Here is a 16,754-nt window from a genome sequence, read left to right as displayed (position 1 = left end):
TGGTGATGGGAAACCCATGGGGATTACAATTGAGATGAAAAAAAAATGTGAAAAATGATGTAAAAATAAACTTTTTAAATAAAAAAAAAAAAAAACATACTGCAAACGTGTGAATCTTATTTTTATGTGAAAAACCACCAGGTCTTCACTCACCTTATCACCTAATCCTCAGAACTCGGGGAAGCTTACTTACTAAGTATAATTTGTTGAGATCAACTTCCCCCCATTCTAGCTCAACTGTAAATTACACTCCCAGCTTATTTATATACAGCGTGTTTAAAGTGCAGCACAGCGACCCCACAGCCCAAAGTCTGCTTACCAGAGTAACACCCTTGATCATGTTCTGCACATGACTGCAGATAGTGCGCACAGTAGCCAGTTCCTTTCTATTTCCCCACCATTTGTCAACCCGGAGCTGTAACAGAACAAAAAGTGTTGATGTGTCTTGCAAAAAGTCTGGGGAAAATGTTGTCGACGTACTATAAGTACTCTAGATCAGAGTGAGCCCCCAATAAGCACAGGACCTTCAACCAGAAAAAACACAGTCACATAACAAGCACCGCAGTAGACATTTCAAAAACAAAGGTACACAGGCGCAGTTCGACAGAGAAACAGCAACTCAGAACACCAACTCTCGGCGCAGCGGGTGAGGACGCAGCAGATGAGGACCCAGAACAGCAAAACGAGCTGCAGCTGCTTCAGGGCGTGCTCGACCCCCGCCCTGGAGCTGACCCACAGGGCGCAGCAGACCTCTCCAGTCTCCCTACTGCTCCCCACTCTGTCTCTGGCAAATCCTCTCACGGCCCCTTCGCCTCTGGCCTGTACCCCAGTTCTTTACTAATAAATTGAAAAAAAGATACACAAACACCAATTGTTGCACAAGCTGCAACAAACCTGACTACTGGAAAAGCCAAATCACAAGCTTCAAACACCTGCTTCCAGTTCCCACGACTCTCACAAAACAATTAATGAAGCGAACAAACCTGACACTGAAGGCACAACCCAGTCTACTCAGAACATGGCTTCCCAAGCCGCTGACAGAGGAGCAGCACCAAATCTAGCCACAATTTTAGACACCAGACAAACACCGAAACTCAATTTCCTATCTTCTAAGGTGGCCAAACGGGGTGCTGTCAGACCGCCAGCATCCAATCCAACTGACTCACCCTCTTCTTTTTCTTCCCGAGCAGAGTGAGTTCGACATTGATGTGGTTGAAGTCCCTCCGCAGGGTGCCTCTGGGGCCCTTCACGATAACTGTGCGACCCTTCAGGGAGATGTCGACTACGAAAGAACATACCCGCGAGACCTTTGAACAAGGTACAAAGCGTTTCGTAAAGGCGAAAGAAAATAAACATGCATCACGTCTCTTACCGTTTTCTGGAATGTCGACAGTCTGATTGCTGAGAATGGTCTTCATTCTGAAACACAAAGACTCGGGGTAAGAACCGGCGCAGGACCTGTTTCCAACCAAACTACCCTGCACTGAGCTCCGCTCCTGCCGGAGCACCAGCCAGCCATCCCGCAGCGGGGACTGACAGTAACACGCTGAGCGGCTGTCAGTGTGCCCTGGCCCGGGAGGCCCAGCTGGCCGGCTCCCTTCTGAGCCCCATCCTGGGAGTGCCATCAGGGCGGCGCCATCCAGGCAAGGCTAAGCACGGAAGGCCTAAAAGCCCAGAACAGTGCTCAAACCCCAGCACTACCATATCCACACGGCAGGGAGACACCAGGTACAAGTGCTTCGAGCGTCTAAAGCGCGCCACTGGTTTCCCCAAGGACGATGGCTTCAGATTCAAGAAGCCCACCGTGCACAAACACCTACTCACCTCGCAGTAGATGCGGCAAAGAGAGAGCGTCTTTCGTCATGACGTTCTTGTAGGCGGTGAGCGCCCTGCGTATGGCGTCATAAGAGCGCGACGCCACTAGACCAAAGCAGCCAATTGCGGAGCAGCTCAGGGTTCTCCGTATTTGTTGCGGCGCAGGATTTGCGTCACAAGCCGAGCGACGGGTTGTCGATCTGTCTTTTCCAGTGAATTAGCAATACTTCGATCCTGCAAGAAAAAAATAGTAGGGGATGTCTCTACTCTGCGGGGGCGCCGCTCTCTCTTCTGGGCCCCGGGTGAGCGGTGGGGCGTGCAGGGTGTGGCCGTGGGTTTGGGGGCTCCCCTTCCTTTACAGCGCCCTATAACAAGGCGACACTGATCCTTTATTTCTAGCCAGGCATAGTTCTACATTTTTTTCGGGTGGTATTGCATTTAATTCAACGGACACCGGGTGATTTGTTTATAGGTCTCTCTGGCCTGCGCCACGAGCCTCTACTTCTCCTCTTTACCTCCGCTAATCAGAGTGATTTGTACCCTATATTTTTTGAAGCACTACAGGAGCAGTGTGATGAGCACCCCCAATTTACAGTATTGAGCTCTTACTGTGTATTGACATCGCACTGGCGCGAACACAAACCTGTACCTAGATTTTAACGGAAGATAGAGACCAGTGCCATACCAACATGCAGCACCGTTAACATGCTTTCTGAATTTCTGTTGACGGTTCTTCGGTGTTACATGTATTGGTTCTTGACTTTTATAGTGTTATGGGTTTTTTGTCTATGTTGAAATCTAGAAGCCAATGGTTTCCTATGGTCAACAGCCATGTTTCGCGTGACTGCCATACTGCAAACATTGTAACCTAGAAAATTAAAACAGCATAAAGTTTGCTTTGTCTCTCCTCCAGTTCTCTAAAACCCGCTGAGCATTACTCACTAACGCCCACACTTATTCAAAGGTTAAAGCAGTTTCCTTTTAAACTTTCCTGGCTCCAAGTCAGGAATATCAAATTTACTTGATGAAGAACAGAATTTCAGTATTAAATGGGATGCATGAAAATGTAACATAGGTTAGCCATTTGCAATGGTTTTCAAATCTACCCTAAATCTAATAGTAAACAGTTAACTCCAATTTTCCTTGAGGTTTGGTTTATTTTCTTTGAGTCCTCTTTAATTTTAGATTCTAAGCTCCTATATAGAGCTTGTAAATAGCTTGACATAATTTCTAAAACAGTTCTCTGGCTTTACCCTTCCTTTTAAGTATTAAAGTAGGTTAAAACTAAATTATTCTAAGCACATGTCATCACGAACTTTTTTTTTAGATATTTGGAAGATACATATGCAGTCCAATCAGAACAGTAAGTTCCTTGACAGATAAAAAAAAGGAATTTTTGCAGAATGGACCGGACCTTCAAGATTTTATATCTGGTGATCTTGCAGACAAGAGCACCTGGAATGAATATAAAGGAAACTTAAAACGCCAGAAAGGAGAAAGGTAATTGAAATTTGGGATAATTTTAATGTCCCATGCATTATGTTTATATATACCCAAGCCCTAGAATATATGTTTAGTCAGACTTGTTAAATTCAGCTAAAAAATCATAAATAAGAAATGATAATAGATGTAGAATAAGCAAGTAGGTAAAATTTTTAGAATTCTTTTTACTGTTCTCTTTGACAGTTTTTCTTCAACCTTCTGAGGATTTAACCATCCTGTATTGCCATCTCCTTTTTTTTCCTATTTCATATCAAATCCATAAGATTAAAAGTAATCATCTTGCTTTTGGTCTATTAGACCTTAATAAATTTTTCTTTGTTATTGGGTATGTTGATCTAATTTGTTACTTCTTGTCGATGTATGTATGACTTACAGACTTCTGGAATGGAAAGAGAATTTTGTACAGGATACTTTACCCAACAGTTTCTAGATCACAAATAGGTGGAAATCAAGTAGGACTTGAGGATATATCATCTTCACTCCAAATTGTAGAGTTTTGTCATTAAATAACTATCTTAGGATCTGGACAGAGCAGACAGTATACTTGGGGATCTCCCCAAACTCTGAACTAATATAGAAGTTTTGATCAGCATTATTCATTGAGGAATGAAATGTTCAAAAATGTCTGCATTCTTTTATTAGTACTTACTAGTTTGTTACTCTGTCTTTGCAAAAGGTAGACATGAGTTTAGTGCTGTGTTAGATACAATGATTGGAATTTGTGTAGGTGGTTTGAGCAAATCTAAATTTGATTCTCTGTTCTTGTTCCTTTGACAGAAATGATAAAACTTAATCCAAGTTATAGGGGGAAAAAAGCTTCTTGACAAGCAAAGTAACTTCATAGATGTGAGATTAGTTGGCACGTATTGGTAAATGGATGGTTGTTTGGCTTTCCTCAGGTTAAGACTACCTCCATGGCTAAAGACAGAGATTCCCATAGGAAAAAATTACAATAAACTGAAAAATACACTACGGAATTTAAATCTCCATACAGTAAGTCAACAGAGTGTTAAATATTCCTCTAAAATATTCCCAGTCATGCTTCTACATACATGTAATTTGAAATTAACAAAATACATATTGCTAATAATAATAATGAAAACAAAGATATTTGGTGATACATTACTATCAGTAAGGGAAGGAAATCCATTTTAAAAATAATTTTCCTGAACTAAAAAGAATGAAAAAATAAATGTATTTCTTATTCTCTCATTTAATGATATAAAAAAGATCTTTTTACCCACAACTTAGGAAAGAGGCACTGTTTGTTTATATTACAAATTAAGTACATGCTTAGTGGAAAAAGTATAAATATTAAGTGTGAAATGGCATATACGTGATTCCAGATCTTAACTGTACCCTTTTAACAAATATATTGTGTTCCAGACCTTTTGCTTATATAAAATAAATACCTTTATATGGTTTTTGACTTAAAAATGGTATTTGATTTCACTTATATGTGAAATATAAAAGAAACAAAGCAAATGAAAAGGTGGAACAAGACCAAAACAAATCTTGGAGTCTGACTATGGAGCTGAGGTTACCAGAAGGGAAGAGGTGCTGGAGCCGCAGAGTCCAGCAGGGGTGTTAGTGCATGGGTGAGGCGTGTTGTATGCCACATACCTTTGAAGAGGGGTGAGCCTGTGCTGCTAAAACATACTCAGTGTTGTAAACCAATGGTATCAGTTTAAAAGTGGGGAAGATTCTAATAGAGGCAGTTGACTATTTTAGTGTCCTTTTTGAATAGTGAATTTCTTCATAAATATAAAGAATAAGTGGTTTAAAATACTGTTCCACTGGTAAATGTTTTCAGCCAGCTTATATTCAGTTCCCTTTTGCTCATAGGTGTGTGAGGAAGCTCGATGTCCCAATATTGGCGAGTGTTGGGGAGGTGGAGAATACGCCACCGCCACCGCCACTATCATGGTAAGGCCAGGCTTAAACGCTGAAGTTTTAGTTTAGAACTGAAAGGAACATTTTCTTTTCCCTAAAAATGTACACTACGAACCTGGTCAAATTTAATCACATAGGCGTTTACATGTGCCAAGAAAAAAAAAAAAAAGCCTGATGGAAAATTCCAGCCTATTATGATCTTACCCTTTTCTGAATAAATTCTATTGTTGATTCTTCCATCTTTTTGACAGTTGCACATTTACTGCATTGCAGCAGTGTTTCTTTTAATTTTTGTAACTAACTCATAATAGCTTAACTTCCTTTCCCCCTGAACAAAAAGCAGTAATTTTTTTCTTCCGTGGGTCTTTTAGGTCATGGGGGCTTAGTTGATCTTGACAGTGCTAAATTGTACTCTAGAAAGTGGGTTGAATTCAGATCTGCTCTTGTGCCTTCCTCCCCTTAGATCAGCAGCTTTTCAGTGTATGTTATTTCATACAGAATGCAAGGAGGGGGTCCTTCCCTGGTGGTGCAAGGGGTTAAGTTCCAGCACTATGAAGTTGCCGGCAGCCACCGCTGTATTAATTCAATCCCAGCCAGGGAGCTGACCCACCGACCCACCCACCGACACACATGGCGCGGCAGACCTCCTCTGCCTTGCCTGCTCTCCCCTCAGCAATGTATTTTAGTCAGTCCATCTGTTCTGCTCCCTACTCTGTCTCTTGTATCCATAAATAAAAAAAGATAAACTCTTAATAAAAAAAGAATACAGGGAACACAGAGGGCAAAACAGCTATTAGCGCACATTTGAGATTTCTGCTTGATGCTTGCTCTCATTCTATTGGCCAACAGAGACCTACAGTCTAGAATGTTAACTGGATATTTTATTTCTTTTAAAATCAGTTTTGTTAATATTACATATATATAAAAGAGTCTTTATAAGCTGTGTTAGTTAGAGAGGATACTGCCAGGTAGTTCACCTCCAGTTTGAGAGTAGAGTATCAGCATTACTTTTGAACCCCGTGTATCCTTTCTTCATCTCTTTTCCTTTTCCCTTAACACTGTTCTTAATTTGGAGCTATAATTTCCTTTTCTTTTTAGTTTTGCTGTCTGTATTTGTATTCTTATCTATATTTTGTTTAGCTATGAATGTTCAAATCTCTTACAAGCAGACTCAAGCTCTACTATTCTTTGCAACTTGCTTTAGTCTCTCAATGTATTTTTTAATATTTATTTATTTATGCATATAGAACTGGGGTACAACCCAGAGGTGCAGGGGTGGTTAGAGGATTCACCAGAGACAGAGTGGGGAGCAGAACAGGCAGATTGATGTAGTACACTGCTGAGGGGAGCAGTGGGCAGGTTGGGAGACATCTGCCTCGGCAGGTGGAAACTTCCCTGGTCAGGGATCGAACTCGTGTAGTAGCTGTTTCTGGCTTCGTAGTGCTGTGCTTTTACCCATTGTGCCACCAGGGAGGGCCCTCTCAATGTATTTCTGAGTATCATTTGCCTACTTGATACCAGTTGTAATATCTCTTGTTTTAGTTAATGGGTGACACATGTACAAGAGGTTGCAGATTTTGTTCTGTTAAGACTTCAAGAAATCCACCTCCACTGGATGTGAATGAGCCCTACAATACTGCAAAGGCAATTGCAGAGTGGGGTCTGGATTATGTGGTCCTGACGTCTGTGGATCGAGATGGTTAGTATGTCTGGCATCAGTGCTTCTTCCAGTAATTGACTCTTAATGAGTTGTGACATCCTTTTGTGTTTCTAGATATGCCTGATGGAGGAGCTGAGCACTTTGCAAAGACTGTATCATACTTAAAGGAGAGGTACTTGCTTTTACATTTGCTTGCATAATTTAAGGACTTTTTTTGACCCCCGATAAATTCCATTTATTTAAGGTCTTAACCTTAAAGAAATGGATATTACCCTTTTTGAGGGCTTGTAAACCCTTCCGATAATCTCTTGGAAATTGTATGGTGATTTTTCAGTATGAACATAGAGGTACCTGTTTGTCGATATATTTTGGATTCAGCAGCACAAACTTAGGCAGCACCTTGAGCTAATTTCAAAGACAAGTATAAAGTTGTAGCCACACCTGCATTGATTTTGAATAAATCATACTCCAGAGAAAAGCTCCTACATTGTTAAAATATGCTAATCTTGATATTGATTTCATGTGCCCTGGAATTTTACCTATAGTCCACAATATTATTATTATGTTTTAATCCCATTAAAAAATATAAAAGGGGAGTTTAAAAAACATAAAAATACTTATGTCCTATAGCTCAGTGTTAGTCAAGCACCTAGCATGCTTTGTATTCTTCCATTAATTCCCATAATGTTTTTTAGTCTTTATACCTCATTTAAAAAAATGTTAGCAATACACTAAATGCCACTAATCAGGTTCAACGTGCAGTTAAAAAAGGCAGTGGCACTTCAAAAAAAAAAAAAAAAAGGCAGTGGGTTGTAGGATGTGCTCCTTCAGCAGACCTTAATTATGAGCGGTGTATGTAAGGCCTTTCCCCATCAGTTCTCTCAGTAAACTGCTCTAGAAACTGCCTCTGGATTTGTGAGGAAAACTGTCAGCTTTCCCAGTCTTTTCTGCTGCTGTCAAAGAGAACAATTCTATGAGCCAGTTCACATTTTAATGTTTGAATGCACAGGTAGAGGCTGACATAAGCAGATAAGCAGAAGATTATTATTTAGCTTGTTTTTCACTTAAGTCAAGTTCATATCTTACCTACTCAGAAAATAGTTTTAGAAAACCCATAGCACTTGTGAAATAATTGCCTAGAAGAAGGAAGCAGAGCACCATTTGATGAATTTTAAAAGGAATCAAAATTAGTCAAATTTTGTTTATATTCACATAAGAAGTATTCCATTTTATATTCCAAAGAATAAAGAGCTATATATTTAATATTTAAATATTTACATTTAGTTCCTTTAGACAATTTTATTTTTTAATACCTACGCAATAAGGTTTAAAAGTCATAATCTTAGATTTTTTTTCCTACTCAGTATGTGTATGCACATATATTTCACCTACTGGGTATGTATTTCATATATTTTCAATTTTGTTTTATATAATAGTTGATATATGGACATAAATATGTTCAGACTTTCCTTGGCAAAGTTGTAAAGATTATTGTGCTGAAACTGATACTGAGAATACTGGTAATTTCTATTCTGAGCTACATTTATGTCAATTCTTTTTCTTCAATTTGATACTTACTTTTTTCCCCCTGTAGGAATCCAAGAATTCTTGTGGAATGTCTCACACCTGATTTCCGAGGAGATCTTAAAGCAATAGAAAAAGTTGCTTTGTCAGGATTAGACGTATATGCACATAACATAGAAACAGTTCCAGAATTGCAGAGGTGATTACATGTACAGGATAATGTTGGGAAGTTAAGGTGGTCAGAATATTCTGGAGAGAACTTTGTAATTGACTTTTACAAAGGGAATACTCTTTGTTTATAAAACAAAAATAATGTATGCCTTTTCCAAAGAAATCAGAAAATCTAGCCAACGAAAAGAGCATAAACATCACCCAAAACATTCCACCTGATAATTTCAATTACTCACTATAAAGCTACAGCCTGAGTTCCCACCAGGGAGCTAACACACTTGGTGCAATAGACCTCTCTTGTAGTGCCTGCTGCTCCCCTCAACAGTGTATTTCAGTTAAGCCTGCCTGTTCTGCTTTCTACTCTGTCTCTACTGACTCCTCTCTCTCTCACACACATGAAAAACTGATATCATTCAGACACATTTTAAATTGCTTTTATATAGTAGACACTGACATCCATAAAGTATTCCTTAAATAAAGAAGACCTTCCCATCTTCACCTACCCCAAAAAACAATACATATTGTGTTTCCTTTCTCTTCTGAGTAATTTTAGCACGTAGTATAATTGTATAATATTACATATCAATAACTATATTAATATTTTAGAAAAGTAATCATTTTAACATTTAAGACAAAATTAGTAGGTTCATTTTATTTAATTGTATTTGGCAGTGGTTTTATTAGCTTCATTCACTCTGTCATAGAACTTGGAATAAGTGTGTTTGGTAAATAAAATTTCCATTAAGTCATAAATTAGTATGAGGGGACATAAATTAAAATTTAGATTTTTTAAAATTTTATATTAAAAAATACTTTATGTATTGTAAGTTTGTGGTTATTTTTAAACTCATATTTTGCTTCCTCTCTAAATTATTCTCTGATTAAAAATAAAAAATCACTGCACAAAAAATAACAAATGAGTACACAGAATAAAAAGTACATAAGAACTCAAATAATTGCTGGTTATAACAGCAACTTCCTGTCCTTGGGCCTTGTAGTGGTATAAGCAATGGCGATTCGGCCAGCGCTGACGTCCAGCACACCGTGTGTCCCTCCCTTGTCACACCTCATGATACCACCACCAGTGGGTGCCAGTTTCCCACTTTCCTGGTGAAAATTCCAGAATTGTGCTTTTTTTTTTTTTTTTTAACCTAAGACATATAACACCGTGTACTCACCAGCAGAGGGCAGCTTAATCTTTTATATTCAGAACATAAAACTTAACATCTGTGAAGTGTGGGTTAAGTTAAACAGTTTTTTCTTTGTTTAGTGTCCAATTTTCCTTACTTGTACACTTAGTCTTCTCTCTGGAAGACCTCATATATTCACTCATTCTCAGTTCCCAAATTCTGGTTTCTCAAGCTCTGCATAAACTCAAATACTGCTAGTTTTCTCTGCTCACGGTGTATAAGGTCTCCAAAGTAGACAGAGCTAGTAGGCCTCATGAAACCTTATTCTCTTTCCTATAGTGACAGGCAATTGTGCACAAAAGCTACCTTTGGACCCTAGGGTGTAAGACAGTGTCCAGAATATATACTTTTTCTGGTCTTTGGGTTGCCTGGTTAACTTTATTTAGATGAGCTTGTGGTTATTCTCTCTGACAACGTCCCTGTTGTTTTCAAGGAAAGTCCGTGATCCCCGAGCCAATTTTGACCAGTCTCTGCGGGTATTGAAATATGCCAAGGAGGTTCAGCCAGATGTTATTTCTAAGACATCTATAATGTTGGGTTTAGGTGAGACTGACGAACAAGTATATGCAACGATGAAAGGTAAAGCAATTGAAAAATAAAAAATTTTGCCTTGTTAAATTTTTGCTTCCTCCATAGTGCCATTAAGAACAAAGTAAAGAATATGATTATGAACAGCAGCCCTGAAAGGAAGCGTGGTTTCTTAAAACTTTATGAAATGTAAATAGGAAACTGAGGGCATGAAATTTGTACCCCATTTTACTTGTACCTTTATATCAAATGAAAACATGATTTTGTCCACTTACTTAGCCATTGGAAAGTGTTTGAGAGCCACCCAGACCAGGAGCTCTGGTGGGCAGACCGTTGCGAGAGACTAGGACGAAGCCAGGCCTTTTAGGAAGAGCTTACTTTGTCACATGTGCGTCAGGCTTCACTGAATCTTAGTCCCATAAGCCTAATTGTTTTGTGATTCTTAGGCTTTTGAAATTTTTAAATATAAAAACTTATTTTCCTGAGGGTGCTTGGCCTACTTAGAATTGTTTTTTGGGGTTTTTTGTTTTTTTTTTTTTTTTTGGTTCAAAGAATAGAAGGTTCAAATAGTAATTAAAAGCTGTCCTTTGCCATAATGCAGCAAATTTTATTATGTGTCAGAAATCAAATCATATCTCCCAAAGCAGTTCTTGTACATCTAGTAAAAGCCCATCATAGTATGTCTGGTCTATAATATGTGTGGTTTCAGACTTTCCATACATGGTTCCTTTCATCTTTCCGCCTAACAGAATCCTGCCCTAAAACACCCTATCTTAACATTTATTCCAGAGTATCAGAGTTGTCTTTGTACCTGTCTGCCCCCAAGGATGCTTTTAATTATGCCTGTGTTGTCAATCCTTAGCATTTTTCCTGGCATGTAAGAATGTGCCATTGAGAATGGATGGGTATAGTCTTATTCCCCAACCTGAGGACTGTAGGACAGCATGAGAGTTCACACTGTTCTGAAGTAAAATGTAAGCATTGTAGAAATACCTGCTGAGGCAACATGTGTTTTTTTCCTGTAGCCCTTCGGGAAGCAGATGTGGACTGTTTGACTTTAGGACAATATATGCAGCCAACAAAGCGTCACCTGAAGGTATAGCTGTCCTGCATTACCAAATGTTTAGTGGTAATCTGAATTACATTTTTATTGACCTGTTGTCAGTAGGTGAACTTTAGAAATTGCTGACTTCTTAGTGTGAATTTCCAAGATCCTGTTTCATGTAGCTGCATGAAGCTACACTGGCACTTACTTGCTGCCACTAACGTGACTTTCTGTCACAAAAGTACAGTGTAAAAGTTGGGAAATTGTACTCACATGTTGTGATTTGGGGGTTTGTTTTAGAATTATATGACAGGAAGTAGTGAAGTCAAGAAAAGTCAGTCTTTTTATTTCCATATTAGACATTCATTCATTCAAGAAACTTTTGTTCACTTGTGACCATGTCAGACATAATGCTAAGCAGAAAATACCAAGACACATACTTGTCCCCAAGAATCTTAAGGGCAAAAGTGATTCTTGTTAAAGAGAAACAATACGGATAGTCTCTATAAATAATCTCATTTTCTTTCTCTGTCCTTTGGAAAAGCTGATGTAATATAAAATTGACATAAGTTTCCTTTCTCTCTAATTCCCTGTAATTGTGTTCTGATAGCATAGCCAGCAAGTAATCAGTAGAGGGCCTCCCTGGTGGTGCAGGGGTTAAAGACAGTGCTGTCACATTGTTGCCAGACACTGCAGCATGCGTTCAATCCCAGCCAGGGAGCTAACCCACATAGCACAGCACAGTTCTTTCTTGCCCACTGCTCCCCTCATCAGTGTATTTCAGTTTATCTGTCTGTTCTGTTCCCCACTCTTGTCTCTGGTGAATCCTTTCACTGCCTATACCCCAGTTCTTATATGCATAAATAAATAAATCTTTTAAAAATGGTTTAAAAAATAAAAAGTTACCAGTAGACAGGTATTTGGTAAGTAGGAAGGCCTGGGGGTACTTGGATAAATTATGAACTGAAAACTATCCTGAATGCATGAGTATATATTTTCTATAGGTTTTAAATGATTTAGGGAAATTCTAGAATGTATGAGAATTAATCTGTTGAATCTAGGTTGAAGAATATATTACTCCTGAGAAATTCAAATATTGGGAAAAAATAGGAAATGAACTTGGATTTCACTATACTGCAAGCGGCCCTCTGGTGCGTTCATCATATAAAGCAGGTAAGCTAGGCTGCAAGGGTGGCTTCGTAGCCCTTAAGTTTTACCCGAAATCACCAAATCACAAAAGCTCAGAGGTAGATTTTCATCTATTTGTCTGTCTTTTGTAACACACACATTTTTTTCCCCCTGGAATATCTCAGGAACTTGCCTAAGTTTTTCTCTTATGTGAAGACTCCTACCTCCCTCCGTTATACAATACTTATATTAATATGACAAAAGCAGAAGAAACAGTTTATACTTTGTGTGGGCTTGAGTGATGAGTATCCAGAAGTGACAAATAGCAGTCAGCTAACCTGATTTTTTTAAATGTATACTTATATGACAGTGATGCCAATTAAAATCACCAAACTCCCAATTTCAGATCAATTTTAAATCCTGAAAACTATCTTTTTGATAGCATTTCTATTTGTACCATTAGTATCTTTGTGTTTTTGTCCTCTTAAGAAAAGATTGTTTTCCTTCTAGAAATTTTCAGTGTTTTAGCTAACTACAGTACAACTTTTAACCTCTTTAATTCCAGCTCTTACTTTGATCTGTAGCTTGGGCTAACTTATGAAAATAAAAAACTTTACAAGGAGTAAAAAAGAATGCACGTATTGTGACCAAAAGGTCTGCGAGAACATATCTGGAAGCTGAATTTAATCCAAAAGATGTTTATTATATTTTCTCTGTTATTTAGTCTTAGCAATTGTAATCTTTTTAATGAGCAAATAGTTAATATTTGCATGTCTGAACTATGTTAATGAGTGACTATGTTAAACATTGTGTTCTAAATCTTTAATATATTTAAATAATGCATAAATTATTTGTAAATATAATGTTCAATTATTAGTAATAGTATATCCCTAAGGAGTGGTGAAAGCAAAAAAACAAAAAGCTCAGTATATTCCTATAAAAAATTTAAGATATTTTAATTAATAGCATTAAATTCTGTGTAGCAGCCTATTGCAGTTGTAAAACCTAAAAATTTGATTCAGTACTGATAAAATGTGGGGACTCTGGCTGGAAACCAGTAATTGTAAGTGATTTAATTTTTTTTAAGTAGTGCTACTGGCAAGACAAAAACATATCAAACATTAGTTTCCAGAAGTGTTAAAGTAAAATAAACCATTTGAGGTTTAGTGTTGTTTTTTGTTTTAGGAAATTTTCTAACATTTAGAAAGTCATTAAGACTTAAGCTTTTTAAAATTAAAATTGAATTTAAACTTAAGATTGAATTCTGGTATGTAGTGCCTCAGACTCAGATGATAGACTAGGGTCTGGCAGTGCTGGTTCTCCTCCTGTCAGACTTAGATGAGCTGTGGAGCAGCATGGATTATTCTCTGTTCCCTGGCTAGGGTGGAGACTTGGGGTTCTTGTGATTGTGTACAAATATGGCCATTGTACTTCTACTCCTGTACTAAGGTGGCAGAAGAAGTTCATCAGACTCCTCCAGCCGGTAGTGCTAAGCTCCGCCACTTGTCCTGCACCGTGCTGTACCCATGACAGGCGGGCTGGACCCCTAATGACCGAAAAGTACCCTCTAAGCAGCTAGCTTCCTGCACAGGCACAATTTAGGGGGAGAGAGAAAGCCCATTATAAATAAAGAGCTCTTGCTTCCCTTGAGGGGAATAAGCTAGAGATTCCATCAGATGAGTCTGCTCAACTGCAACACGGTCTGTTTTATAAACATCAGATCCAGGCTAATAACATAGCAGAATTGCTCTCTGAAATGAATTGTGCCAGCAGCAATACTTTGTCACTGATGAGGAATAGACAGCGCACATAAAGTGGGAAAAATGTACAGGAGCAGACCCATAGAGACGACAGAGTCACCCTGAATAATATTGAGTTACTGCAAAGAATAATAGACACAACAGTGGTCATTTTTTGAAAAAGAAAGATAACTGAGCATTATTACAGGAAAAGGGCCAAATACAAGATTTGAGAAAAGTATTGCCATTGAGATTTGAGAAGAAAGAGATGCCAGTCAATGCAAAGGTCATCTTTACAGGGAAACAGAATATTGTTCTGAAATTTACTTTAAAATGATAATATATTTCCATGTCTTTCTAATAGGTGAATTTTTCCTGAAAAATCTGGTCGCTAAAAGAAAAACAAAAGTCCTCTAACACTTGACAAGATCACAGAATGTTTCAAATTTGATTCCAGTTGGTAATAGAGGTGGTTGCGCATGCCCAGCCTCCTGGACATCCCTAATTTTTATTTTAAGAATATGTAAATAAGCTGTTCATATTTAATTCTAGTGATTCATTTGTCTTTTAGCTTATGTTCTTTGTCCGAACAAGCAGTGGCTTGCTATGATCATAAGATACCTTTGTAGATTACTGTGAACAGTATAATTTAAGTCCCTGTTATCTGTATTTTATTCCCACACTTGTTTTCTGTTTCATGAGGAAACAGCCAACATTGTTATGCTGTGGTCCATTTGCTTGTCACTGGCATATATTCTTTGCATAATAAAACAGTGAGATAATCTAGTTTTAAGAGTTTGAATGTTGATTCTTTGGTGACTACCTCAGATCTACCAAATAGGTTTTCTTGTTTTATTTTGATTAGGACCTCTGAAACTAAGACCATGATATCCAAAATAGGGAAAGAGAGCCCAAGAATAAAATATTAAACCTCTTTTTATAGCAGTTTGCTACATTCACATTTACTTTCCCTTTTATTCATCATGCCATCTGGTGAGGTGGGTGGATTACAGGACTACAGCGACCCAAGAACGCATGACCTAGTACAGTAGCTTGTTCTAGTGCTCAAAATCACCTTTTGACATTGATTCGTCTTTCCACTACCTCTCGCAAAGGAATTTTTTTAAATTGCTATATTGTAAAATTTGCTAAATAGAAAGCCACTTCTGTTTTAGATTTCTAAATAAGTGTAGAAATAGAAGTAGGATATAATCTCTAAAATCACATTATAATTTAACTTAGAGGACTGATATATATATATATATACATACATATATATGTATGTATATATATATATATTTTAGGTACTAATAATTATGGTGGTGTAAAATTAATCTCATCAAATTAAATGTGAACACCCATGATGACTACTCTTCTCAAAATCTATTTCATAGGGAAAATGGATTATTAACCAGGTTGTGATTTTTGTGACATTCTGGATATCTCCTAATTTTGCACGGTTTAGGCCAATGGTAGTGAACCCTTTTTAGCAGGAAAATAATTGTCAAATGAAATTTTCATGGAACCCTAATGTAAAATATTTACAGTGACATTAGTACAAATATATATTAAAGTTTCAAACTTACAACAACCATATATCAAGATAGTGAATGATAAAATGAAGGTATTTTCATACATAAAAATGTCAAATTGGAAGTCACAGATAACACTTGCAGTCTTGTCAACCTCAGCAGTCTAATTCCTTTGTTTTATTTTGGATTGGGAATTGAGAATAATCTGAGTAACACAGCTAAAAGGTAATAATAAAAAATCTAAAGTACCTCACTGTGCATTCTCAGGACACCCTTCAATAAAATTTAATCCAGTAAAAGTGAAGAGAAGTAGCAGGAAATGTTCATTTCAGAGATTAGGAGTTGTATCTTTGGAGTTGCTACCTGTCTCTCATTGCGTAACCCACCATTATGCCAGAATCTGTGTGACCAAGTGCCTGAGCTTGCTGGTTGCTGCGGAAGTGTCCTCCCTTCACACCTGTTCAAGACCGGGCAGGCTTGGATTTTAAAGGGTCAGGGCAGAGCTTTGACCTGCCTAGACAATGATGCATATTTAACACACAGACATGGCAGTTTTCCACAAAAATTCGTGCTCAAGCAGCACAACTTAATGCACCAATGGGCTCTAGTGTATAAAAATTTGATCCATGCCTATTTCAGAATGCCTGATCTCTTGGCAGTAGCACAAATGGCAGTCTTAAGTATGTCAGTAATAAAGACTCATGGTTTTAAGAAATCAGCTAGTACTAGGGGGGTGCCCCTGGCTTTTCCAATCTCAGTCAACCAACCCTGAAACCCACTTACTGTTTGGTGATAATACATGTCTTAATGAAGCCAGCCTGAATAGGGGGCTCTTGCTTGAAGCTGAAAGCATCTCATAGCTTTGGAATTAATATTATTGTAAATATTTTATGTTAAGAAATGTGAGCACCAGTGGCCTTTGGCAGAAAAATGGAAATAACACCCCAAGGAAAGATTCAGCCTATGAAGAGAGGAAAGGGGCAGGAGCAGCAGCTGAGGGAAGTGAGCACAAGCTCTCACCCGCCT

The 16,754-nt window shown here is 38.0% G+C and overlaps 2 protein-coding genes across 3 annotated transcripts in view; one reads left to right on the top strand and one right to left on the bottom strand.

Moving 5' to 3' along the window:
• RPL9 (ribosomal protein L9) overlaps positions 1 to 1,871 on the bottom strand; it is a 6,536-nt gene extending 4,665 nt beyond the window's left edge. The window contains exons 1-4 of the mRNA XM_004681345.2: positions 1,825 to 1,871; positions 1,373 to 1,419; positions 1,167 to 1,282; positions 320 to 415 (exon numbers count right to left, since the gene is read on the bottom strand). Of these exons, the coding sequence (XP_004681402.1) occupies positions 320 to 415; positions 1,167 to 1,282; positions 1,373 to 1,418 (258 nt within the window). The 5' untranslated portion in view covers position 1,419; positions 1,825 to 1,871. The remainder of the gene's footprint in view (positions 1 to 319; positions 416 to 1,166; positions 1,283 to 1,372; positions 1,420 to 1,824) is intronic.
• A 125-nt stretch (positions 1,872 to 1,996) lies between these two features.
• LIAS (lipoic acid synthetase) lies at positions 1,997 to 14,982 on the top strand. Of its 2 annotated transcripts, XM_004681344.2 has the most exons (11): positions 1,999 to 2,117; positions 3,143 to 3,315; positions 4,218 to 4,311; positions 5,164 to 5,244; positions 6,754 to 6,910; positions 6,986 to 7,043; positions 8,466 to 8,594; positions 10,190 to 10,335; positions 11,310 to 11,380; positions 12,391 to 12,502; positions 14,561 to 14,982. In XM_004681344.2, the coding sequence occupies exons 1-11, from the start codon at positions 2,073 to 2,075 to the stop codon at positions 14,611 to 14,613; spliced, it is 1,119 nt and encodes a 372-aa protein (XP_004681401.1). In that variant the 5' UTR covers positions 1,999 to 2,072; the 3' UTR covers positions 14,614 to 14,982. The 2 variants fall into 2 exon arrangements, with proteins under 2 accessions (XP_012579756.1, XP_004681401.1); XM_012724302.1 differs by lacking the exons at positions 4,218 to 4,311; positions 6,754 to 6,910; positions 6,986 to 7,043; ... (3 more) ...; positions 12,391 to 12,502; positions 14,561 to 14,982 and having other exon boundaries at positions 1,997 to 2,117; positions 5,164 to 5,248.
• The last annotated feature ends 1,772 nt before the right edge of the window (positions 14,983 to 16,754 follow it).

This window comes from Condylura cristata, unplaced genomic scaffold (assembly GCF_000260355.1).
Source record: "Condylura cristata isolate star-nosed mole 26May11 unplaced genomic scaffold, ConCri1.0 scaffold00012, whole genome shotgun sequence".
In the NCBI taxonomy this organism is placed as follows: Eukaryota; Metazoa; Chordata; class Mammalia; order Eulipotyphla; family Talpidae; genus Condylura; species Condylura cristata.
Note: the sequence above shows the minus strand (reverse complement) of the source record. Positions and strands in the feature narration are given on the sequence as shown.